This window comes from Mobula birostris, chromosome 2, assembly GCF_030028105.1.
Source record: "Mobula birostris isolate sMobBir1 chromosome 2, sMobBir1.hap1, whole genome shotgun sequence".
In the NCBI taxonomy this organism is placed as follows: domain Eukaryota; kingdom Metazoa; phylum Chordata; class Chondrichthyes; order Myliobatiformes; family Myliobatidae; genus Mobula; species Mobula birostris.
The window spans coordinates 84,748,135-84,775,319 of NC_092371.1; the positions used below are offsets into that span (position 1 = coordinate 84,748,135).

Consider the following 27,185-nt stretch of genomic DNA (forward strand, 5'->3'; position numbering starts at 1 on the left):
GGGATATGTTTGTGTCTGGATAACCCTGAAAAAAAAGCATAAGATTTCCACAGGTGAACTTTGGGCATTGCAGGGGATAAATTGGATCTTGGACGCTGAACCTGGATAGTTGTTTAGTAATTGTAGTTGGTAGTGACTTGTATCAGATAATAAGATGTAAGAGCAAAATTAGACCATTCATTTATCATGGCTGATCCCTGATCCCACACAACCCCACACACTGCCTTCTTACCATATCCTTTGATGCCCTGACCAATCAGGAAACTATCAACTTCTGCTTTAAATATATCCGTGGGCTTGGCCTCCACCAGTCTGTGGCAGAGCATTCCACAAATTCACTACTCTCTGGCTACAAAATTCCTCCTTACCTCCATTCTAAAAGGTTGCCCCTCAATTTTGAGGTTCTGCTCTCTAGTTCTGGATACCCCTATCATAGGAAACATCCTCTCCACATCCACCCGATCTAGTCCTTTCAACATTTGATAGGTTTCAATGAGATCCCCCCGCATTCTTCTAAACTCCAGTTAATACAGGCCCAAAGCTGCCAAAAGCTCCTCATATGTTAACCCTTTCATTCCCGGAATCATCCTCATAAACATCCTCTGGACTCTCTCCAACGACAACACATCCTTTCTGAAATAAGGGGCCCCAAACTGTTGGCAAAACTCTAATTGTCCTCATAATCTAATCTTTAAAAAAGTGTGGCCTGACGAGTGTCTTACAAAGCCTCAGCATTATCTCCTTGCTTTTATGTTCTATTCCCTTGAAATAAATGCCAACATTGCATTTGCCTTCTTTACCACAGACTCGACCCGTAAATCAACCTTCTGGGAGTCTTGCACGAGGACTCCCAAGTTTCTCTGCACCTCTGATGTTTGAACCTTCTCCCCATTTAGATAATAGTCCGCACTATTGTTCCTTTTATCAAAACGCATTATCATCTATTTCCCAGCACTGGCTATCTGCCACTTTTCTGCCCATTCTTCCAATTTGTCTGAGTCCTGCTGCAATCACATTGTTTCCTCAGCACTACCGATCCCTACACTTATCTTCGTATCATCCGCAAACTTGCCACAAAGCCATCAATTCCATTATACAAATCGTTGATAATGTGAAAAGTAACGATCCTAATACTGACCCCTGAGGAACACCACTAATCACTGGCAGCCAACCAGAAAAGGCCCCTTTTATTTCCACTCGCTGCCTCCTGCCTGTGAGCCATTCCTCTATCCATGCCAGTATCTTTCCTGTTATGCCACAGGATTTTATCTTGTTAAGCAGCCTCTTGTGTGGCATCTTATCAAATGCCTTCTTAAAATCCAAGTAAATGACATCCACTGCCTCTCCTTTGTCAATCTGCTTGTTACTTCCTTGAAGAACTCAACAGATTTGTCAGGCAAGATTTCCCTTCACAGAAACCATGCTGACTTTGACTTATTTTATCATTAGTCCCCCAGTATCTGGAAACCCCATCCTTAATAACAGGCTCCCACACTTTCCCAGACACTGAGGTTAGACTAAATGGCCTATAATTTCCTTTCTTTTGCTTTCATCCCTTCTTAAAGAGTGGAGTGACATTTGCAATCCTCCAGTCCTCCGGGATCATGCCAGAAAAATCATCACCAATGCGTCCACTATTTATTCAGCAACCTCCCTCAGGACACTGGGATGTAGTCCATCTGGTCCAAGTGACTTATCCACCTTAAGACCTTTCAGTTTGTCTAGCACTTTTTCCTTTTTAATAGTAAAGGCACTCACTCCTGCTTCCTGATACTCACGGACCTCTGGCATACAGCTAGTGTCTTCTGCAGTGAAGACTGATGCAAAGTACCCATTAAGTTCATCTGCCATTTCTTTTTCCCCACATTACTACCTCACCACAATCATTTTCCAGTGGTCCAATATCAACTCTCACCTCCTTTTTACTCTTTATATAACTGAAAAATTTTTGGTATTCTGCTTTATATTATTGGCTAGTTTGCCCTCATACTTCTTCTTTTCCCTTCTTATAGCTTTTTTAGTTGTCCCTTTGTTGGATTTTAAAAGCTTCCCCAATCATCCAACTTCTCACTCACGTTTGCTACCTTATATGCCTTTTCCTTGGCTTTTTACAGTCCTTAACTTCCTTTGTCAGCCACGGTTACCTACCCCCACCATTTGAGAACTTCTTCCTCTGTGGAACATATCTATCCTCTGCCTTGTGAACTATTCCCAGAAACTTCAGCCACATCCACTCTGCCATCACCCCCGCCAGTATGCTCTTCCAATCCACTGGGTAAGCTCCTCTCTCATGCCTCTGTAATTCCTTTTATTCCATTGTGATACTGATACATGTGACTTATGCTTCTCCCACTCAAACTGCAATATGAATTCAGTCATACTATGATCACTGCCTCCTAAGGGTCCCTTTACATTAAGTTCCCTTATAAAATCTTGGTTATTGCACAACACCTATTACAATTGTGACATTGCCCTTATTACATACCTTTTCTTTGCAATCTTAACCCCACATCTTGGCTACTATTTGGTGGCCTATATATGATTCCCATAAGATTTTTTTTTATCTTTGCTGTTTCTTAACTCCATCCACAAAGATTCAACATTCTCTGATCCTATGTCACCTCTTTCTAAAGACGTAATTCCATCTCTTACCAACAGAGCCTCACCACCACCGTGCCTTCCTGCCTGTCCTTTCAATACAAAATATATCCTTTGATGTTAAGCTCCCAGCTATGAACTTCTTTCAGCCATGACTCAGTGAAGCCCACAATGTCACACCGACCAATCTCTAATTGCGCCACAACTTCGTCTACAATATTCTGAACGCTATGCACATTTAAATACACCAACTTCAGTCCTGCATTCTTCACCCTTATGAATTTTGCCTCCATGGTACAACTGAACTCTTTGCTCTGTCTGCATTTGTACCCAATCATTGGCTTGACCTTTTTCACATTCATGTTACACCCATCATCTACATACCCCATTTCCAGAAAAGTTGGGACATTTTCCAAAATGCAATAAAAACAAAAATCTGTGATATGTTAATTCACATGAACCTTTATTTAACTGACAAAAGTACAAAGAAAAGATTTTCAATAGTTCTACTGACCAACTTAATTGTATTTTGTAAATATACACAAATTTAGAATTTGATGGCTGCAACACACTCAACAAAAGTTGGGACAGAGTTAAAATAAGATTGGAAAGTGCACAGAATATTCAAGTAACACCGGTTTGGAAAACTCCACATTAAGCAGGCTAATTGGTAGCAGGTGAGGTATCATGACTGGGTATAAAAGTAGCATCCAACAAAGGCTCAGTCTTTGCAAGCAAGGATGGGTCGTGGCTCACCCCAATGTGCCAAAATTCATGAGAGAATTGTTAGTCAGTTCAAAAGGAACATTTCTCAACACAAGATTGCAGAGAATTTAGGTCTTTCAACATCTCCAGTACATAATATTGTGAAAAGATTCAGAGAATTCAGAGACATCTCAGTGCGTAAAGGGCAAGGTCGGAAACCACTGTTGAATGCGCGTGATCTTCGAGCCCTCAGGCGGCACTGCCTAAGAAACCGTCATGCTACTGTGACAATTATAGCCACCTGGGCTCGGGAGTACTTCGGAAAACCATTGTCACTCAACACAGTCCGTCGCTGCATCCAGAAATACAACTTGAAACTGTATTACGCAAGGAGGAAGCCATACATCAACTCTATGCAGAAACACCGGCGAGTTCTCTGGGCCCGAGCTCATCTCAGATGGACCGAAAGACTGTGAACCGTGTGCTGTGGTCAGGTGAGTCCACATTTTAGCTAGTTTTCGGAAAAAATGGGCGTCAAGTTCTCCGTGCCAAAGATGAAAACGACCATCCAGATTGTTGTTTGCCGGGGTTCCTGTGCTGTGGAGGACGTCCTGCCTCGTCCCTGTGCTGAAAATGCCGCGCCCCATCGGCCTCAATGACTACAGACCCAGTGGCATTGACCTCCTACATCATGAAGACCCTGGAGAGACTTGTTCTGGAGCTGCTCCGGCCTATGGTCAGGCCACACTTAGATCCCCTCCAGTTCGCCGACCAGCCCCGACTAGGAGTTGAGGATGCCATCGCCTACCTGCCTAACCGTGTCTACGCCCACCTGGACAAGACAGCGAGCACTGTGAGGGTCATGTTTTTTGACATCCGCCCTGCTCTGCTGGGGGAGAAGCTGAAAGCGATGCAGGTGGATGCTTTCCTGGTGTCATGGATTCTTGATTACCTGACTAGCAGACCACAGTACGCGTGCTTGCAACACTGTGTGTCCGACAGAGTGATCAGCAGCACTGGGGCCCCACAGGGGACTGTCTTGTCTCCCTTTCTCTTCACCATTTACACCTCGGACTTCAACTACTGCACAGAGTCTTGTCATCTTCAGAAGTTTTCTGATGACTCTGCCATAGTTGGATGCATCAGCAAGGGAGATGAGGCTGAGTAGAGGGCTACGGTAGGAAACTTTGTCACGTGGTGTGAGCAGAATTATCTGCAGCTTAATGTGAAAAAGACTAAGGAGCTGGTGGTAGACCTGAGGAGAGCTAAGGTACCGGTGACCCCTGTTTCCATCCAGGGGGTCAGTGTGGACATGGTGGAGGATTCCTGGGGATACGAATTGACAATAAACTGGACTGGTCAAAGAACAGTGAAGCTGTCTACAAGAAGAGTCAGAGCCGTCTCTATTTCCTGAGGAGACTGAGGTCCTTTAACATCTGCCAGACGATGCTGAGGATGTTCTACGAGTCTGTGGTGGCCAGTGTGATCATGTTTGCTGTTGTGTGTTGGGCCAGCAGGCTGAGGGTAGCAGACACCAACAGAATCAACAAACTCATTCGTAAGGCCAGTGATGTTGTGGGGATGGAACTGGACTCTCTGACAGTGGTGTCTGAAAAGAGGATGCTGTCCAAGTTGCATGCCATCTTGGTCAATGTCTCCCATCCACTACATAATGTACTGGTTGGGCACAGGAGTACATTCAGCCAGAGACTCATTCCACCGAGATGCAATTCCTACCTGTGGCCATCAAACTTTACAACTCTTCCCTTGGAGGGTCAGACAGCCTGAGCCAATAGGCTGGTCCTGGACTTATTTCCTGGCATAATTTACATATTATTATTTAACTATTTATGGTTTTATTACTATTTAATTATTTATGGTGCAACTGTAACGAAAACCAATTTCCCCCAGGATCAATAAAGTATGACTATGACTATGACTCTGACTATGACTATGTTATCAGCGAAAGGTGCAAAAGCCAGCATCTGTGATGGTATGGGGGTGCATCAGTGCCCACGGCATGGGTGAGTTGCATGTATGTGAAGGTACCATTGACTCTGAGGCGTATATTAGGATTTTAGAGAGACATATGTTGCCATCAAGGCGACGTCTCTTCCCGGGACGTCCATGCTTATTTCAGCAGGACAATGCCAGACCACATTCTGCACGGGCTACAACAGCGTGGCTTTGTAGACACAGAGTGCATGTGCTTGACTGGCCTGCTGCCAGTGCAGATCTATCTCCTATTGAAAATGTATGGCGCATCATGAAGAGGAGAATCAGACAACGGAGACCACGGACTGTTGAGCAGCTGAAGTCTTATATCAAGCAAGAATGGATAAATTTTCCAATTGCAAATCTACTACAATTAGTATCCTCAGTTCCAAAACGATTAAAAAGTGTTATTAAAAGGAAAGGTGATGTAACACAATGGTAAACATGCCTCTGTCCCAAATTTTGTTGAGTGTGTTGCAGCCATCAAATTCTAAATTTGTGTATGTTTACAAAATACAATTAAGTTGGTCAGTAAAACTATTGAAAATCTTTTCTCTGTACTTTTGTTAGTTAAATAAAGGTTCACATTAATTAACATATCACAGATTTTTGTTTTTATTGCATTTTGGAAAAATCCCAACTTTTCTGGAAATGGGGTTTGTACTTGTAAACCTGCTGGCTTATCCTCTGTTGTCATACTGGTTCCATCCCCTGCCATATTGGTTTAAACCACTCCAAAGAGCTCTAATAAACCTGCCCACAAGAATATTGGTCCCCCTCGGATTCAAGTGCAAACTGCTCCTTTTGTACAGGTCCTACCTGCCCCAGAAGAGGTTCAAATTATCCAGAAATCTGAATCCCTGCCCCCTGCTCCAATTCTTCAGCCACGCATTTATCTGCCACCTCATTCTATTCCTCTCCTCACTGTCATGTGGCACAGGCAGCGATCTCGAGATTACTACCTTTGAGGTCCTGCTTCTCAACTTCCTTCCTAATGTCCTGTATTCTGTTTTCAGGACCTCCTTCCTTTTTGTTTACCTATGTCGTTGGTACCAATATGTACCATGACTTCTGGCTGCTCACCCTCTCTTTTCAGGATATTGTGGATGCACTCAGAAACATCACAGACCCTGGCACCTGGGAGGCAAACCACCATGTTTCTTTTTCACATCCACAGGATCTCTTATGTGTTCCCTTAAATATAGAGTCCCTATTATTGCCGCCATCCTCTTCCGTTCCCTACCTTTGAGCTACAGGGTCTGACTCAGTGGCAGAGGCAGGGCTGCTGTTGCTTCCCCCAGGTAGGTTGTCTCCCCCCCCCCCCCCCGCCCATAGTACTCAAAATGGAGTTGGAGGAGATGGCCACAGGGATGATCGCTGCTATCTGACATTCTCCCTTCCCTCTCCAAACAGTCACCCATTTATCTGTCTGCTGTAGCCTTCGGGTGACTACCTCCCTGTAGTTCCTGTCTATCACCTCTTCACTTTCCCTAACAAGCTGAATGTCATCGAGCTGCAGCTCCAATTCTCTACACTGAATCTAAGGAGCTGCATCTCAATGCACCTGGTGCAGATGTGGCCATCAGGGAGGCTGGTAGTCTCCTGGAAATCCCACATCTGACACCCAGAACGGAACACTGGCCCTATAGACATTTCTCAAGAGTTAATAAAGAGAAGAGAAATAAGAAATAAGGAATGAACTTACCTACTTACCTTGCCTCCACCTGTTCTTGCCAAAGCCATTGAACCAAAGCCTTACCACTCTGACTCAGACCACTCCCATAATGACCGCTCTGCTAGATAGTACCCCTCTTTTATGGAGATGGGGTTTTTAAAGCTGTTTGCCAGACTTGCAATTCTACTGTGTCTGTAGTACTCCAATTTGGCGATTTTGAGTAAGTGCAAACTGTCATGAGCTCTTTAGGCCTGTGCAGCTTGCCATAGACCATTGGGCTTCGAGGTTTCTCAAGCACTTGTATTTACTGATTGTTATCTTAACTAGAATCGTTATGCCTTTGTGCTTTCTGTTTAACCTTGTCAAGTTTATTTTGACTGGTACAGGTTTTTTTCAGTCTATGATTATTTAAAGCAATTAGAACCTATCGTGGGATCCTTGTTCTGAGAATGGTTTGTCTCACGGTGTTGCTCGGTCGAAATACTGATATTCTGCTGAAATTCAAATATAAACTCTTGTTTCTGCCTTTACTCGGGTGTCTGTTGCTCCTCCACACCTAGGTATAGTCGTTGCCAGCACACACCACAACAGTTAACAGTACACCTGTGAAGTCAAAAATTAACACCTACTCGTTTTTTATTGAAGTTTAATGTTGCTGCATTTACAAAGGTTATTAAATCCCCATAATGTTGCAGTATAAGAACAAGGACTGTTCAGCTGGATAACAGCGTCTTCCCCCAAACTGTGAGACTTGTGAACACCCTGATACCACCCACTATACATTATTTCTAACAGTGCCACTAACAGGATACCAGTGTATATTTAACTATATGTTATATATGCAGTGTATGTCATTAGAGACATATTTTTATCTGTTAATATCATTTATGTTCTCTATGGAACATATGTACTGGGTTCTTGTACCTTGGTTCTTGAGGAAGGTTGTTTTGTTTTAGATATATGTATGTGTGTGGTTGAATGATAGTAAACTTGAACTTAATATTGTTATCTTATTCTATTATTTTTCTTATTGTATTCTTTATCTTACTGTGTTTTTTTATGCTGCATCAGATCTGGAGTAACAATCACTTCATTTTCCTTTACACTTGTGTACAGGAAATGACATTAAACAATATTCAATAATGTGGCCAAAAAGGGTTCATATTGAGAACAAAACGTGAAAAATTTTATTTTATGTTACTCTATTTAGAGATACGAGGACAGGTCCTTCTGGCCCATTGAGCCACGTCGCCGAGCTACCCACCTATTTAACATCAGTCTAATCACTGGACAATTTACAATGACAAATTAATCCACTAATCGGTATATCTTTGGATGGTGGGAGGAAACTGGAGCATCCGGAGGAAACCCATACAATCACAGGGAGAATATACAAGCTTCTTACAGAGAATGCTGGAACTGAAGTCCAAACCCCGATGCCCTGAGCTGTATATCACCACGCTAACTGCTATGCTACCGTGGCCATGATAACGGATCACAGGGGAGGTGATTCAGAATAAGTTAGAAAACATTTTTTGCTCACTAGAGGCAGATGAGTAAACTCTCTTCCATCAAAAAGTGAGCACATACTGTACCATTTAAAATACTACTTATGATCAACCATTTTAAATGACATTAATAGGTCTGCTAAGCAGCACATTAAGGGGCATTGAGCCAAGGTAGGTTAATGGAGTTAGAATATATTATCAGCCATGATCTTATGTAATGTTAAACATGCTCAAGAGGTTGAATTAACAATACACTTCTTCATTTACAACTCAGCAATAGTAAGGAAGGGATAGAAATTTGTTCAGGAATTCAAGGCTCTTTAGTATGATGGGGTGGAGATACGTCTCTACCAAAGGAGGTGTAAAACACTCCTTCCCTCTGTTACCCTGCAGGTCACCCTTGGACAAGCTGTAGCACCTGTTTAGCCCCCTGATCAGGGTCACATGAAGCCATGGGAGCAGGTGGTGGATGGTCGTATGAGCAGCTGGTGCAGATCACAAGTCCTAGTTATGCAGCCACTGACGCCAGGTAGACAATCTCTGAAGAGTATTGATAATGGCTGGGATCACCTGTCTTGTAAAGACACTGCCCAGGAGAAGCCAATGGCAACTGCTTATGTAGAAAAATTTGCCAAGCACGATCATGGTTATAAACTATGATCTCCTACATCATATAACATGGCACATAATGATGATAGTGAATCACGTTCCTTAAGAAACTCTTAGGTGGGCACATAGATGATAGAAAAATGGAGGCCTATGTTGGAGGGAAGAGTTAGGTTGATCTTAGAGTAGATTAAAAGTAGATTAAGACATTGTGGGCTGAAGGGCCTGTATTGTGCTGTGATGTTCCATGTTCCTGGGCCTTGGAATGAAAGTTCTCCCACAGAACATAGCAATTTTTCTTACAATTGGTTATGCAATTTCAGAGTCAATATCATGGATGAGGATTTGTAATCAGTTTTGAGCCAACCAAATAAGAGGTGTTTAGATGTTATTACTAATGTACTTAGGAAAGAATATGATAACATTGGGAAGGCATACCCTTATAGGAGTGCCAACAGATGGAGGCATAGTTAGTGGAAGAAGCAGCTCTATTGCTATTCTTTATAAGAAACAACAGAAAGGTAGGAAACACTCAGCAAGTCATGAAACATCTATGGAGAAAGAAGCAATTACTATTTCAGGGCAATGATCTTCAGCAGATAATTGATAGGGATTGACAATAATTCAAAATCATGCAATAAATTGCAATTGCATTGACTGTTCTATGTAACAACATTAAGAAAAGCATAAGACTATTTGAACCCTTACATCTACCTGTACTCTGCTACTCAGTGAAAATCACAACTTGTGTTTTACCTCATCATTTCTGCTTAAAATGTAATTTGTAAAGGTTTATAGTCAGGGAGATGCCACAAGTTCATCACCACCAGAACTACATGCCATCTCCAAAGCTTCTTTCCTGTAACCATCCAGCTTCTCAACAAAACTCACTCAGGTGTAATACCCCAGTTGTCCCTGAACAACTTCCATTAATTGGTCTTCCCTGCTCCCCTTGTTCTGTTGATAATTATTTAATCTGTTCATATGTTCACATTTAAGCTTCATTATTGACAATTGTGTATGTGACCATTCTGCTAATTGTTGATAGCTCATGGCTGTTTGCACTATTGTAAATTGTTGGTTGCTATTGTGTTATCTGTTATGGAATTGTCCTGTATTTTATGCTTGGCACTGAACCACAACCACGTATGTACAATAAAGTGATTCTGATTCTGAACATAGATTACACTTTCATGCTGCTGAAGAATGTAGTCATCCTTTGTATGGCTCAGAGTCTGCCTTCAAGAAGTGGACATGAAAGGGATGTTTCCTGTAGTGGGGGAGTCCAGAACCAGAAGGCACAACCTCAGAGTACAAGGATGCCCCTTTAAAACAGAGATGAGGAAGAATTTCTATAGCAGAAGAGTGGTGAATCTGTAGAATCATTGCCACAGATGGCCGTGGAGGCCAAGTCATTGGGTATATTTGAAGTGGAGGTTTTTGATTAGTCACCGCATCAAAGGTTATGGGGGACAGAGGCAGGAGAATAAGCTGAATGGCCTAATTCTGATCCTATGTCTTAAGCTAAGCTTTACTTGCTTATGATGCCCGAGCTGCTAGATGTAAAGGAGTAAGACAATCCAGGGATGTTTTTCTGCAGGTTCGAGAGATGTTTATAAATTTAATCCTATTCACCTAATGAATGTCGGCATCAGCAGCGTGGTGACGCTTGTGGGCTGCATGGAACAATCATTGCTGAGTTGATTTGATGCAAGTAATTCATTTCACTTGTGAGGGGATCCAGGAGTGCCCCTATTAACTGTTTGAAGAGAGACAGAGAGAGATATTCATCATTGATGGTTTGTTTGGAAAGGAGAGAGAGAGAGAGTTATTTACCACCGATATGTTGCTTTTGAAAAGAGAGAGAGAGAGAGACGAAGATCAATGGTTGGACTGTCACTTTAAGGCATTGGAAGTAACTTTGGATTTCTACTGAGTTTGGAGTTAGAGACAGCACCGAGCAGCTCGAAGGTTGCTATGGTGACCAAAGGCAGACTGTTGATATTTCTTTAAGGACAGGTTGCCTGCTTGCATTCCTTTACAGACAAAGGAAGGAGGGACTCTTTGAATGACAGGTGATGCTCAGCCTGATGAAATAAATGGGAAGTCAGATGATACAGACCTCAGGACACATGATCTGGACACTGAATGAGCATTGTTTTACCCACAGAGAAAGTGGGTTTTGGAGGATCGATCAAGCGGATCAATCCAAATTGCTATTCCATCAGTGAAGAAGGAGTTGACTGGTGGGGAGTTGTCGATGTGTCCACCCTCGCCTGGGTGATAGCTCCAGCACAGAAGACCGGTCCCGCTGGTTAAAGTCACAGTCGGAGACTTGTAAATGATTTCAGAGGACAACGAGAAGATCGACGGCATCAGCTCACCTGAAGACTCAACTCACTCTCTCTCTCTCTCCATCATTACTCAACTAAATACCACGAACGGAACTGAACTGAACTTTACTCAACATCGTAAGACTGTATCTTTTTACTCCTAGACTTAAAAAAGCTTGGTTATTTTCATACATATATATATATTCCACACTAACTTTTGTATATAATCATTGCTAACCTGTTTGATTTATTTACATTTCTATTACTGTATTGCATAGTTACTAATAAATATTAGTAGTTTATAGCAATACGAGACTCCAAAGTGTTTTCCATCTCTGCTGGTTCTTTATCCCCGTCACGGGGTCCATGACATAATTTGGGGGCTCGTCCGGGATATGAACAAATTGGTCGGGAGGCTGGTTTGAATTGATTTGGGGAAAATCCCTTTTGATTTGGACTGTTGATTTGGTTGTGTGGAAAAACAGCAGAAATGGGCGTTAGAGACTTTCTGAAATCACCAGACCTGCGGACTTTGAAGTTTGCTAAAAAGTATGAGTTGCGGGACATTGCTAAAGAATTTAGAATTGAGGTAAAGAAGGGTGTGAGTAAGGTAGAAATTCAAAGAAAAATAGTTGAATATTATATAGATAAGGGAACATTTGATGAGGAGGCGTTAGAGGTGTTCAAGGAAGGTGAATCTGCTGAGGAGGAGCTTCAGCTTCTGTTGGAAATATTGAAGAGGGAGCATGAATTGAAATTAAAACAGCTGGAGAGAGAGGCTTAAGAAGCAGCAAAACAGAGAGCAGAGGCAGCAAAACGGAGACAAGAGGCAGAAAGACAGACAGCTCGAGAGGGAGAAATGGCAACGTGAAGATCACGTGGCAGAAAGGCAGAGGCAGTTTAAAAGGGAGAGGTTGCAGCAAAGAGGTTTAGTGTCAGACCCTGATGACTTTTACAGCTCGGAGGGGCTAGTTTTGTGTGATGAATTTAAAAGTTGTGTTCGTGATGAGGTAAGGGCATACCCAGTGTCAGAGGATGCCCCTACCCTGAAGGGGTATGTTGAGAAAGCAGACGAAGAAGTTTTAACACACGAGGTTGAGTTAACTCCAGATGAGAGTTGGCCTCAGAGAATAGCTGGGAGGTTCAAGATGACCTTGAATTTGAAACTGGGACAACCCAGAAGAGGCAGCTGTCCAGATTGAATGTGTTCAGGTTGGTGAAGTACTTGTGAGTTCACAGGGTACTGAACCTTGTGTTGAAACTCAGTTAAAGTCAGAGGTGTCTGACTTGGTTGGAAAGGAATGCAGTCCTTTTATGTCAGATGGACTTGGTTCAGTGAATAAGGGGTTAACCTTGGTACCAGTGGAATGTGAGGATTCTCAGTTATTTGTAGTAGACCATGTTTTAAAAGTTGGTCATGAAATGGAACCTGGTGAGGTCAATGTTGTTGAAAATAATGGCAAAAGTGCTGTTCCTGGACTTTTGGATAAAGTGCTGGAAAAGGTTGGATTGGTTGCGCGACCTTTGACCCTGCTTGCAGGACAAAGGCCTGCTGAGACAGGATGCGCTAGTTTGTTGGATTTTGTTTGGACATTTGGAAGTATGCACCTGCAAGGTCATGCTGTTGTTCAGAAATATTGTTGTGGTTTTGGAGTGGAAGTTGCCATGGATACAAGTCGAAGTATAGGTCATAATGAGATGGGTAGTTTATTTGGTCTCTTTCATAATTTCATCAGCCTGATGATGGTACTGAGTTTAATAAACAATGGAGGCATGTTGACAGCTCTCCAAGGTAAGAGTGTTTCAGCAATTCAGCTAATGAGCAAAGTTGCTATTAAGACCTATGATAGAAAGACCAGAGGTTTAAATTATTATGATGTGTCACAGACTTTTCTACTTTCTAGATTTCAGCAGGACTTAGAGGGTAGTACAATTGATAAGGGTAAGGTGTATAAGAAAGGTTTGTCTTTATTGAGAAAGGAATGTATCGAGGAACAGAAGCGAGATTCTGGAATGGTGGCTTTAAGAGGAATGGCTCTCACAGGAGAGGAGGTTCAGAGAGAGTCAGTGGGACGTTACCTTAAAGATGAGGTGTTGATGAGGAGCTGGAGACCAGCCACAGTGCCTGCAAGTCACGTGGTGGTTTTGAAAGGTTACAAGGCTGAAATTTTAAACATGGCTTACAGTATGACTTTGGGTGGACATCATTGTGTGAGAAATTAGGAAAATGGGAACGAGGGGGTTCCCCTCCTTTTATTTATTGGTGGAGATTTGATTCAGAAGGCAGTGAAGGGTAATTTGTTGGAACCTGTGTTCAGTTACAGGCCAAAAGGACCTTTGACCCTACTCAGAGAACTTTGGAAGGGATTTAGTAAGCTTTGTGACTTTGTTAAGGAAAGTTTACAAAATGGTCGAGTCAAAATAAGACACTTGTTTACTGAAATTGCAGCTGGGAGAATTGTCGTAGAACAAAATGGAATCGTGAAATCTGATAATGGAATGGATAAACATGTTTTCTCACTGAATCTAGACTCACCAAGATGTCAGAATTCCATTGTTTTGAAAAATATTACTGATAAGGTCCACCAGTTGGACCCAAAGCCGAAAAAACAAGTAAAAGGACTAATTGGTGTTTTGAAATGGGGCACAGATGCAATGAATGACGTCATCATGAATTTAGTCCAGCCTATGAAATGGCATCTTCACAGAGTGAACTTTGAGAAAAGTAAAAGGGTTGAAGAAGAAATTAGAAACAAGAAGGAACAAAGAAAGAGAATGGATGACTGTATTGATAGAGTGGGGAAGGCTAAGTACCTCACGAAGATTGATTTGCTGAAGGGAGACTGGTGTGTTCCATTGACTGACCGAGTTAAAGAGATATCAACATTTGTGACACCGTCTAGACTGTATGAATACAATGTTTTACACTTCGGGATGAAGAATGCTCTAGAGACATTTCAAAGAATAGTCAATTTGGTGATTGGAGGGTTAGAAAGCACAGGAGTTCATATCAATGACCTGGTGGTCTGGAATGACACGTGGGAAGAGCATATTGCAGCGGTAGAGAAATTGTTTGATAGACTTTCTAAGGCCAATCTTACTGTGAACCTCGCTAAAAGTGAGTTTGGCCATGCCACAGTTACATATCTGGGTTACGTGGTGGGCCAGGGCCAACTGGCTCCTGTACAGGCCAAGTTTCAAGCTATTGCTGAAGTTCCTGTTCTGACCGACAAGAAAGCTTTAAGAAGGGTTTTAGGAATGGTTGGGTATTATCATAAGTTATGTAAGAACTTAGCTGACATTGCTTTCCCCCTAACAAAACTCCTAGGGAAGAGTGAAAGATTTGAATGGAGTGACCTTTGCCAGGAGGCATTTGAACATCTGGAAACCATCCTGTGCTCAAAGTACTTGATCTTTCAAAGCCATTTTCTACAACAACACGTGTTAGTGACGAAGCTGCTGGGGCAGTACTGTTACAGAAGGGAGTGGATGACATTGAACATCCAGTAGCTTATTTCTCAAAGAAATTTAATGTACACCAGAAAAATTATTCAATTGTTGAAAAGGAATTGCTAGCACTTATTCTGGCTTTACAATATTTTGAGGCTTATGATCAGAGACCTCAACACCTTTCTGTTGCTCAGAGACCACTTGTGGTTTACATGGGTTATAATCCGTTGATGTTTCTAACTAAGATGGAGGATAAGAATAGGTGGTGGTTAAATTGGAGTCTGGTATTGCAGGAAGGTGACTTAAAAAAATCAAACATGTGAAAGGTACTGACAATGTTATAGCTGATTAGTTATCCAGATGTTAAGTTGAAAACTGTACACACTTTTGCTTTGTCATTTGATGTTCTTCCCTGTATTGTTTAAAACTCTGCGATGGACACTTTAAAAAAAAATCGTCTTTGACAATTTTTTTTTCCTTGAGGAAGGGGAGTGTGAGGGGATCCAGGAGTGCCCCTATTAACTGTTTGAAGAGAGACAGAGAGAGACATTCATCACTGATGGTTTGTTTGGAAAGGAGAGAAAGACAGAGTTACTTACCACCGATATGTTGCTTTTGAAAAGAGAGAGAGAGACGAAGATCAACGGTTGGACTGTCACTTTAAGGCATTGGAAGTAACTTTGGATTTCTACTGAGTTTGGAGTTAGAGACAGCACCGAGCAGCTCGAAGGTTGCTATGGTGACCAAAGGCAGATTGTTGATATTACTTCAAGGACAGGTTGCCTGCTTACACTCCTTTACAGACAAAGGAAGGAGGGACTCTGAACGACGGGTGATGCTCAGCCTGGTGAAATAAATGGGAAGTCAGATGATACAGACCTCAGGACACATGATCTGGACACTGAATGAGCATTGTTGTACCCGCAGAGAAAGTGGGTTTTGGAGGATCGATCAAGCGGATCAATCCAAATTGCTATTCCATCAGTGAAGAAGGAGTTGACTGGTGGGGAGTTGTCGATGTGTCCACCCTCGCCTGGGTGATAGCTCCAGCACAGAAGACCGGTCCCGCTGGTTAAAGTCACAGTCGGAGACTTGTAAATGATTTCAGAGGACAACGAGAAGATCGACGGCATCAGCTCACCTGAAGACTCAACTCACTCTCTCTCTCTCTCCATCATTACTCAACTAAATACCACGAACGGAACTGAACTGAACTTTACTCAACATCGTAAGACTGTATCTTTTTACTCCTAGACTTAAAAAAGCTTGGTTATTTTCATACATATATATATTCCACACTTACTTTTATATATAATCATTGCTAACCTGTTTGATTTATTTACATTTCTATTACTGTATTGCATAGTTACTAATAAATATTAGTAGTTTATAGCAATACGAGACTCCAAAGTGTTTTCCATCTCTGCTGGTTCTTTATCCCCGTCACGGGGTCCGTGACACACTGCATGTTTTGATGTACATCTACAAGAAGTGCTGTTGTAGGAAAGCAGCATCTATCATCAAGAACCCGCATCACCCAGGACATGCTGTCTTCTCACAGCTGCCATCTAGAAGGCAATATAGGAACCTTAACACTCACACCACCAATTTCAGCAACAGCTGTTACCCCACAACCATCAAGCTCCTGAACCAGAGGGATAACTTCATTCACCCCAACACTGAAATGTTCCCATAGCTTATGGATTCACTTTCAAGGACTCTTCATCTCATAGTCTTGATTTATTTATTCATCATTATTATTATGTTTGTGTTTTTCTTTATAATTTGCACAGGTTGGTTGGTGTCTTGTGCACATTGGTTGTTTGCCCATCTTGTGTGCAGATTTTCATTAATTGTATCACATTTATTTGTATTTATTGAGAATGTCTGCAAGAAAATAAATCTCAGTATAGCATATGGTGAAAAATATGTACTTTTGATAATAAATTTGCTTTTAACTTTGACATGTGACAAATAAAGCTAATCCCAAAGCACTTCACAAGCATATAACTTGAGTGAACCTGTCAATAATCAAATTGCTGCATGAAGTATGCATTTTTCCCTGATTTTTAGTCAGGTGTGTTTGAATAAAAGCTGTTATCAGCAGTAAACCAGAATTTTCCATACCTAGATCCCACGTAAGAGTCTGGAAAAGACCTATGAATTCTAAAGAAGATCAGTAAAGCCTAAATAATGCATCTGTTCTATTATTGAATTCAATAATAGAATTCAATAAAATAATAAAGTCAATAAAAATTGACTTTATTACTTACATCCTTCACATACATGAGTAAATATAGAGGTGTACAAGATAATGAGAGGCATTGATCATGTGGATAGTCAGAGGCTTTTCCCCAGGGCTGAAATGGCTAGCATGAGAGGGCATAGTTTTAAGGTGCTTGGAAGTAGGTACAGAGGAGATTTCAGGGGTAAGTTTTTTACACAGAGAGTGGTGAGTGCATGGAATGGGCTGCCGGCGGCGGAAACGATAGGGTCTTTTAAGAGACTCCTGAATGGCTACATGGAGCTTAGAAAAATAGAGGGCTATGGGTAAAGCCTAGGTAGTTCTAAGGTAGGGACATGTTCGGCACAGCTTTATGGGCCGAAGGGCCTATATTGTGCTGTAAGTTTTCTATGTTTCTAAATATCTTTACGCTACGTCTCCATCTAAATGTGCAATTTATAGTAATTTGTAACAAATAGTATGTACAACAGGACAGTCAATATAACATAGAAATACAGTTTAATCAGTCTGATGGCCTGGTGGAAGAAGCCGTCCCAGAGCCTGTTGGTCCTGCCTGACTTGCTGACAGCTTCCAGCATTCTCTGCAAATCTAATTTATGAATCAAGGCATATTTCTTGGCTTGTCAAAAAAGTAATTCCTGCAATTAAGGCACCTGCACTTTGCAAAGATCTGCCAAACCATGATTTACAAACTCCAGCAAATATGTTTATTTACATAGAAAGGCTAAATAAGTACAGGGAAAAAACACACAGGTCAAAGAGCTTGAAACAAGTGTTGTCCATTGAGCAATAGAAGCAAATACAGATAATGCTGTAGTAGTATATCTTGCCAAAAAATAATTACGTGCTTTCAAAGACAATCCAGTCAAAATAATTGATTGTAACAAGCAACAACGTGTGTTAAATTAACCACTTGCAAAAATACAACTGCTGCTACTTATTTAAAAAATGCAGTGGATATAAAACTTTAAAGCTAACCTCTGTGATAAAGTTGTAGTTGACATTAATTATTGCATGTACCAAGTTGCATGAGTGGATCAGCCATATAAGATGAATCTGAATTTACTTAAACTGTTGTGAATCCGGAATTTTCTATCCAGAAAGGTCTATCTGCTCAGCTATTGCCAATATTCAAAATGCAAATTGAAGAAATCAAGGGATACAGGATGGGTAGGAATGTTGAATTGAAGTGCAAATTTGGCAATTTCTTGAATGGTAAAACACGGTTGAAGAGCTTTGTTCTGTTTCCGTTTTTATCAAAGCTAACACAGATTTTTGAAGGTGAATTACCTAATCTTGATCAAGGGTTATAGAGTCACAGAGGGCCAATAACAGGGAAGACCAATACGTTTCTCCCTGACCCAATGCTCCTGAATTGTTAAGCACAATTCTGTTCTAACATAGCTGTAGGAACCCTCAGTTGATCTGACGAGAGAGTCAAATGGAGGCAAAAAGGGCACTCATGGACTAAAACACTCACTTGTTTAATGGATAACCACACTGCTACTCAGCAGCGAAACAATAAAATAGTCTATATTACAGGCTGAGCTTATTTCAATGTCCTACAAGTAAGTTCTCTTCTCATATTCAGCTACATTTGAGGTGAATGAGTTAGTGAAGGAGTACCTCAGCATGTTGTCAGAATCTAACTAATTCTTAAAATTCAAATAGTTTTTTCTTACATATTATTTGGATTGTTTAAATTTTCCCCGTAGCAATGTTAAACTTCTTTTAGTCTTGTAAAACCATTACAAGTAGATTATTGAAGTGTCTTTTGTGAGAAGTATAAGGATAATTCATTTTATAACATTTGAATTTGAAAATGCGAATAAACAATATACTGTAATTTTGCAACACTAGAAGGTAGTAAAGTACTTGCAACTTTGAAGGCTATTTGAAAAGAGCAATGGAATATCATTAAGCACTCAGCGATTAAACAGTTCTCCTGGGGTTGCAACGATGTCACTATAGGGTTCCTTTTGGGAAAGTTCAAGCACTAACTGCTTCTTGAGCATCAGGAAGCTATAGAATTTCGTAGCAGCCTGTTTGCAATTGTTATTCCTGCACAGATCCTGAATGCTGAAGAACTTTTCACCTGTTTTGAGATGGATCCGCTACAGAAAAAAGCAATAAAAAAGAATGGTAAGTAAAGCCCTGAAACCTCAAGAAAAGGGGTAAAACTAAAGATGCAAGATAAAATCAAAACTGAAAAACATAAAGGGAGTATAAACCAAGGACACAGTGGTTTTGTGGAACAAGTGGACTGGAACACACGATAATTCATTTTCCCAAGGTTCTCTTGGTCACAAACTCTGAAAATTTGAGTTAATCCAAATTTCATGTGCCTGGATTTTATTTTGCATAAAATCTCATTCACCAAACATCCACGTACTATTTAAATTACAATGGCGAAAGATTGAACAAAACCCCAGTTTTAAAATTCTTTTCCCTCCATTCAAGATTCAAGTTTATTTATCACACGTGCATTGAAAAGCACAGTGAAATGTGCCATCCAAGTCTATGGCCTCATCTCTCCCTATTTCTGTGATACTCCTAGCTCTATAATCCCATGATTGCTGTGCTCCAATTCTGCTTCGCCTGACTTCTCAAATTACATTGTTCCACCATTGTTTTTGGATGTCACAGCTCTAAGATTTGTATTTCCTTCTCTGAACCTCTCTGCCATTCTTTCATCTTTTAAGATTCTCCTAAAAGCAAAGATGTAATGCTGAGTTTTTATAAGGCAATGGTCAGACTGCACTTGGAGTAGTGTGAGCAGTTTTGGGCTCCTTATCCAAGAAAGATGTACTGGCATTGTGGAGAGTCCAGAGAAAGTTCACACGAATGATACTGGGAATGAAATGGTTAATGTATGAGGACTGTTTGATGGCCCTGGACCAGCACTTGCTGGAGTTTAGAAGAATGAGGGGGATTTCATTGAAACCTAATGAATATTCAAAAACGTAGATAGAGTGGGATAGTCTAGGGCCAGAGGGCACAGCCTCAGAGTACGAGGAATCCTTTTAGAATAGCGATGAGGAAGAATTTCTTCAGCCGGGGGTGGTGAAAGTGTGGAATTCATTACCACAGATAGCCGTGGAGGCCATGTCATTGAGTACACTTAAAGCAGAGGTTGATGGGTTCTTGATTAGTAAGGACATCAAAGGCTACAGGGAGAAGACATGCAAATTGGATTGGAAAGGATAATAAATCAGCCATGATTGAAAGGCAGAACAGACTCAATGGGCTCCTATATCGTACGGTCTTCTCTCTTTTATCATCTGTTCTGATATATTCATGATGGTACCACTTTAGATAACATTTGTATGAAATACCTTGGGCTATTTTACCATATGAGAGTAGTTTATATAAAATGCAGTTTTTATTGCATACTTGGCAACATTTATGTCTCCTTCTGTTTTAGTGTGGTGAGTTTATGTATCTGGCATTATATCAGTTTCTTGTTGTTGCTGTGCTGCACAGATTTTACATCTGAGAATGTTCCTCATCAGGTAATGATCAAAAAAAAGGCTGACAAATCTAGAGTTATGGAGATGCAGTGGTGTGGAGCAGATTATTCCCACTGGTAATGCAAGAAAAGGGCACAGTATATGCTTTCAGAGAACTGGCTATACTGCTGTCTCAGGAAATCCAAGATCTGCATAATGAACAAATGGCTAACAAAGAAATACTCCCGAGGATTTGCTGGCCATCATACAGAAAGCAGACAAAGAAATGGATCAGATGCGGCTCAGTTCAATTTAGGACAGAATATTCGTACATTAATACTGTCTCACACAAGTACACTCAAAGTAACACTAACACAATATAGCATGATGTAAAGCTAATAAGGTGTGACCAATTCTCATGCAGTGCTCATGTGGTTAAGAATCTGATGGCAAACAACATTATTATCAGCTTTACATTATTTAATACACAAAAGTATAATTTACAGGGCTTGCATTTAACTTGAGAGGGGTAAGTTCAAAAGGAGATGTGAGGGGCAAGTTTATTTTTTTACAAAGAGTGGTGGGCATCTGGAATGTGTTGCATGGGATGGTTATACATTAGGGACTTCTAAGAAACATTTAGATAGGCACATGAATCCAGGAAGTGAAGGATGGACATTATGTATGAATAAGAGATTAGATTAGTTTAGTTGGCCAATTGATTATTAATTCAATTGGTCTGGCACAGCATTTTGGCCTGAAGGGCCTGTTCCTGTGCTGTAAGGTTCTATATTCTACTGAAAGCATTTCATGTTCGTGCATACCTTCTGAACAAATGCGTTGAGAATTATGATTCTAGACTACAACAATTTTTTTTCGTAGAAACCTGAAGAAAGAAAATGGCTTGGGATGCAGCAATGAAACAGGCTGTAAATATGAATCAATACGTAAAACACACAAAATGCTGGAGGATCTCAGCAGGCCAGGCAGCATCTATGGAAAAGAGTACAGTCGACGTTTTGGGCAAGACCCTTCGGCAGGACTGGAGAAAAAAAGATGAGGAGTGGATTTAAAAGGTGGGGGAGGGGAAAGAGAAACACAAGGTGATAGGTGAAACCGGAAGAGGCAGAGATGAAGTAAAGAATTGGGAAGTTGATTGGTGAAAGAGACACAGGGCTGGAGAAGGGGGAGTCTGATAGGTGGGGATAGAAGGCCATGGAAGAAAGGGGGAGGAGCACCAGAGGGAGGTGATGGGCGGGCAAGGAGTTAAGGTGAGAGAGGGAAAAGGGGATGGGGACTGGTGAAGGAGAGGGCAGGGGTTGGGGGCATTACCGGAAGTTCAAGAAATCGATGTTCATGCCATCAGGTTGGAGGCTACCCTGAAGGAAAGTAAGGTATTGTTCCTCCAACCTGAGTGTGGCCTCATTGGGACAGTAGAGGAGGCCATGAATTGACATATTGGAATGGGAATGGGAATGGGAAGTGGAATTAAAATGGGTGCCCACACTTCTTCTGGCGGAGGGGTAGGTACTCAGCGAAATGGTCTCCTAATCTACATCAGGTCTCACTGGTATACAGGAGGTCGCACCGGGAGCACCAAACACAGTATATGACCCCAACAGACTCACAAGTGAAGTGTCGTCTCACCTGGAAGGACTGTTTGAGGCCGTGAATGGTAGTGAGGGAGGAGGTGTAGGGGCAGGTATTGCACTTGTTCTGCTTGCAAGGGTAAGTGCCAGGAGGGATATCAGTGGGGAGGGACGAATGGACAAGGGAGTCACATAGGGAGCAATCCCTGCAGAAAACAGAAAGTGAGGGGGGGAGGAAGATGTGCTTGGCAGTGAGGTCTCGTTGGATATAGTGGAGTTCCGGAGAATTAAGTGCTGATGGAGTGGTAGATAAGAGCAAGAGAAACTCTATCACTGGTAGGGTAGCGGGAGGATGAGGTAAGAGCAGACATGCGTGAAATGGAAGGGCAGCATTGGTGGTGGAGGAAGCCCCTTTCTTTGAAAAAGGAGATCTCCTTCATTCTAGGATGAAAAGCCTCATCCTGAGAGCAGATGCAGCGGAGACAGAGTGAAGGGGATGGGGTTTTTATAAGTAAAAAGGTGGGAAGTGTTATAGTTCAGGTAGCTGTGAGAGTCCAGTAGATAAGCTGTCTCCAGAGATAGAGACAGTGAGAACGAGAAAGGGGAGGGAGGTGTTGAAAATGGACCAGGTAAATTTGTACACCTCCATCCACCATCAGGAAGGCCTCAGAGCTCTCTGTTTCTTTCTGGACACCAGACTCAACCAGTTCCCCTCCGCCACCACTCCTCCCTCCATCTAGCAGAACTTGTCCTCACTCTTAATAATTTCTCCTTTGGCTCCTCTCACTTCCTTCAAACAAAAGGTGCAGCCATGGGCACTCACATGGGTCCCAGCTATGCCTATCTTTTTGTTGGCTATGTGAAACAGTCCATGTTCCAAGCCTACACTGGTATCCGTCCCCCACTTTTCCCATGCTACATTGATGACTGCACTGGTGCTGCTTCCTGCACCCACGCTGAGCTCATCGACTTCATCCACTTTGCCTCCAACTTCCACCCTGCCCTCAAATTTACCTGGTCCATTTCCTACACCTAACTCCCTTTTCCCAATCTCACTGTCTCTATCTTTAGAGACAGCTTATCTACCGATGTCTATTAATAACCCATGGGCTCTCAAAGATATCTGTGCTATATCTCTTCCCACCCTGTTACTTGTAAAAACTGCACCTCTTCAATTCCTCTGTCTCCACCGCATCTGCTCTCAGGATGATGCTTTTCTCTCTAGAACGAAGAAGATGTTCTCCTTTTGCAAAGAAAGGGGCTTCCATCCTTCACCATCAATGCTGCCCTCAACCACATCTCTTCCATTTCACGCACGTCTGCTCTCACCCCAATCTCCCACCACCTTACCAGAGATAGCGTTTCTGTTGTCCTCACCTACCACCCCACCAGCCTCCACATCCAGCACATAATTCTCCAATACTTCCTCATTTCTCCAATGGGATTCCAACACCAAGCACATTTTTCCCTCGCCCCCACTTTCTGCAGGGATTGCCCCCTAAACAACTCCTTTGTTCATTCGTCCATCCCCACTGATCTCCCTCCTGGCACTTATCCTTGCAAGCAGAACAAATGCTACAACTGCTCCTACACCACCTCCCTCACTAGCATTCAGGACCCCTAACAGTCCTTCCAGGTGAGGCGGCACTTCACCTGTGAGTCTGTTGGGGTCATATACTGTGTCCAGTGCTCCCAGTGTGGCCTCCTGTTTATCGGTGAGGCTCAACGTAGATTGGGAGATCGTTTTGCCAAGTACTTACCTGTCTGCCAGAAGAAGCAGGATCTCCCAGTGGCCACCCTTTTTAATTCCACTTCCCATTCCCATATGTCAATCTATGGCCTCTACTGTCAGAATGAGGCCACACTCAAGTTGGAAAAACAACACCTCACATTCCGTCTGGGTAGCCTCCAACCTGATGGCATGAACATCGATTTCTCAGTCTTCTGGTAATGACACCCTCCCCCTCCAACCCTCGACTTCACAAGTCCCCATCTCCTTTTCCCTCTCTCACCTTATCTCCTTGCTTGCCCATCGCCTCCCTCTGGTGCTCCTCCTTCCTTTTCTTTCTTCCATGGCCTTCTATCCCCACCTATCAGACTCCCCCTTCTCCAGCCCAGTATCTCTTTCACCAATCAACTTCCCAGCTATTTACTTCATCGCTCCCCCTCCCCGTTTCACCTATCACCCTGTATTTCTATCTCCCCTCCCCCACCTTTTAAATCTGCTCATCTTTTTTTCTCCAGTCCTGCCAAAGGGTCTTGGCCCGAAACGTCGACTGTACTCTTTTTCCATAGATGCTGCCTGGCCTGCTGAGTTCCTCCAGCATTTTCTGTGTGTTGCTTGGATTTCCAGCACCTGCAGATCCTCTCCTGTTTGTCAATAAGTAAAAATTTAAAGTTGTAAGGTTGAAGGAGGAAGAAATATTGAAGGGGAAAACAGATTGTCCTGAGGATGTGAAAAGAAAGATTAATGTGACTTCAGATGTCAAGAAAACTTTCAGAATCCTGCAGTGTAAGTGTGACTGACTGTAACCTGAAATCTATTGACTTTATTGGAAATAAAGACTCATAATAATTACTTTCAGAAATAAATCGACATAATGCCATTTTTACTGAAAATCTAAAGAAATGCTGGAACCATTCAGCTGGCTAAGCAGCATATGTGGAAAAAAACAATTAATGTTTCAGGTCTGGGAGCATTTATCAGCACTGGGAAAGGGAGAAAACAAGTTACCGTTCAGTGGCAGATGCAGTGAAACTAAATTGCTTAATCTTGGAATTAAGTAAGAGCCAAAATCAGATTATATTTCACTATGTTATATGTTGCTAATGGTAATGCTGGTAAATATCAAAAACCCCACCCACCCCAGGCATTCTCTTTTCGTCCTCTTCCATCAGGCAGAAGATACAAAAACCAAAAACACAGACCACTAGGCTCAAGAACAGCTTCTATCCCGCTGTATTAAGACTATTGAATGGTTCCCTAGTCAGATAAAATAGACTCTTGAATTCAGAATCTACCTTGTGATCTTGCACTTTACTGTCTACCTGCGCTGCACTTTCTCTTTATCGTAACACTTTATTCTGCATTTTGTTATTGAAGTACCTCAATGTATTGTTGTAATGATGATTTGTATGGGCAGTATGCAAAACTAGTTTTTCACTGCAAGTCACTCCATGTAATAATAATAAACTAATTTACCAAATTACAACATTTTATGTAAATACCTACAAGATGAAATTTCAATTCTAAGAATGTAGAGAATCAAGATTGCTTAATGTCATTTCCAGTGTATAAGTGTAAAGGAGAAGGAAATAATTGTTACTCTAGATCCAAAACAGCTCAAAAAATAACAGTATGATAAATAAGATAAAGAACATAATAATAAAAATAAACACAATAAATATACGTTCATAAGATAGCATATACACACACACTATATATCAGAAAATGATAAAAGTAGTAGTGGTGTGGGGTTAGTGGGTGGGGGAAGTGAGTGACAGGTAGTGATAAAGTAGTGGTGTGGGTAGGGGGAGGTGACTGATGTAAAATGATAAAGTAGTGGTGGTGGGGTGGGTTAATGGGTGGGGGTGATTGTACATCAGATAGGTGAACAGTGATCACAGAATCACAACAGATCCAATCAGTGTTTTTTATATCAAGTAACTGCAGTGTGATTACAGTTCCTGCTGGTGGCAATATCATGCTATTGCACAACTGTGTTCTTAGTGACGCCACCCTGCCATTCCTCCCTTGCCCATTTGCAGAAAATGTTACAGCACAACAGATTCCCAAGTACAGGCACAGGCAATTCTGTTACAGGAGCAAACCAAGTGTCTGGGTCAGCTGAAACTGTTAGTTTCAAAAACTCAATCCTCAAATACTAGAAGAACAGAAGCATCAAAGGTAAATGACTGTCTCCTTGTTCCTGTGGTTTTCCAGCACACTAATACCTACCTTCAGTCTAAATACTTCTTATCCCTAGTATAAATTATAAACATACATACACTTAGGACAAAGGTATTTTTTTCTGCTTCTGTAAACTGAAATTCTAGACCACAATTTATTGCTTTGCTACCACAGATTGGTATGCTATGTACATCAACAAAACATATTCCTGTGTTTACTTTTTGATGGAGATTAGCAATACAAACCTATCCCTGAGAATAAACTCTTCTCAGGCTTCCAGCCAATAACATGTATCAATTTTAACTGACATTTCAATGACAAACTCAACCATCTTAATCATCTTCCCTGTTGGTTAAAAGATTATTCGTCAGATATGCTGGGAAAGCACTAGATCCTTTTTCTATTTCTGAGGATTTTTTCACTTTGTTTTTCCTAATCTTCATTCCTCTACTGATTTTTCTTTCTTTGTACTTGCTTCAATAAGGGTTGATTTCTATTTTTGAAGGCTATGCTCAGAATTTCATAAATCCATCTCCCATACCAGGTTTCACCATTCTATATAGCACTTCACTTACATTCAATTGTTAACATTTTAGCACCTTAAATAGCTCAAAAAATGTCAGTATCAAACTGAGTTACCAGCTTGGAGAAGTCGTAGGTAAGGTAACAAAGGTAGAAATGGCAAAGGAACTCGTTCAGGGGCTGAATGAAAGGGGCTGTTGATCGGGTGTGTTGTTGGTTGTTAATGCCAGCAGTTCTCAACGTAAGCTGTATGCCCCCCTCCCCCGACCAAGGGGGTGATGCTGGATTTCATAAAAACCACAAGTACAAAACAAGGAACTAGAGGCCACAGTAGTTTCTGAATGGGCCACGATAATTAGATTAGATTAGATTAGATTCAACTTTATTGTCATTGTGCCAAGTACAGATACAAAGCCAATGTAATGCATTTAGCATCTGACCAGAAATGCAAAGAATAGTGTTATTTACAAAATAACTGCAAATAAAAATTAAGTGCTACAGCACACAAATATAAAAATACTGAGACAGTACAATATGGATGCAATACTGCTTAGAGCTGTGATGTGAGGTTCAGCAGGGTCACAGCCTCAGGGAAGAAGC

General features: G+C 41.6%; 1 protein-coding gene across 1 annotated transcript in view; it reads right to left on the reverse strand.

The window, feature by feature from the left end:
- Positions 1-19,040: 19,040 nt before the first annotated feature.
- The window catches only part of LOC140188198 (double-strand-break repair protein rad21 homolog), a 99,480-nt gene continuing 91,335 nt past the window's right edge, over positions 19,041-27,185 (reverse strand). The window contains exon 13 of the mRNA XM_072244235.1: positions 19,041-19,229. Coding sequence (XP_072100336.1) covers positions 19,041-19,229 — 189 coding nt within the window. The remainder of the gene's footprint in view (positions 19,230-27,185) is intronic.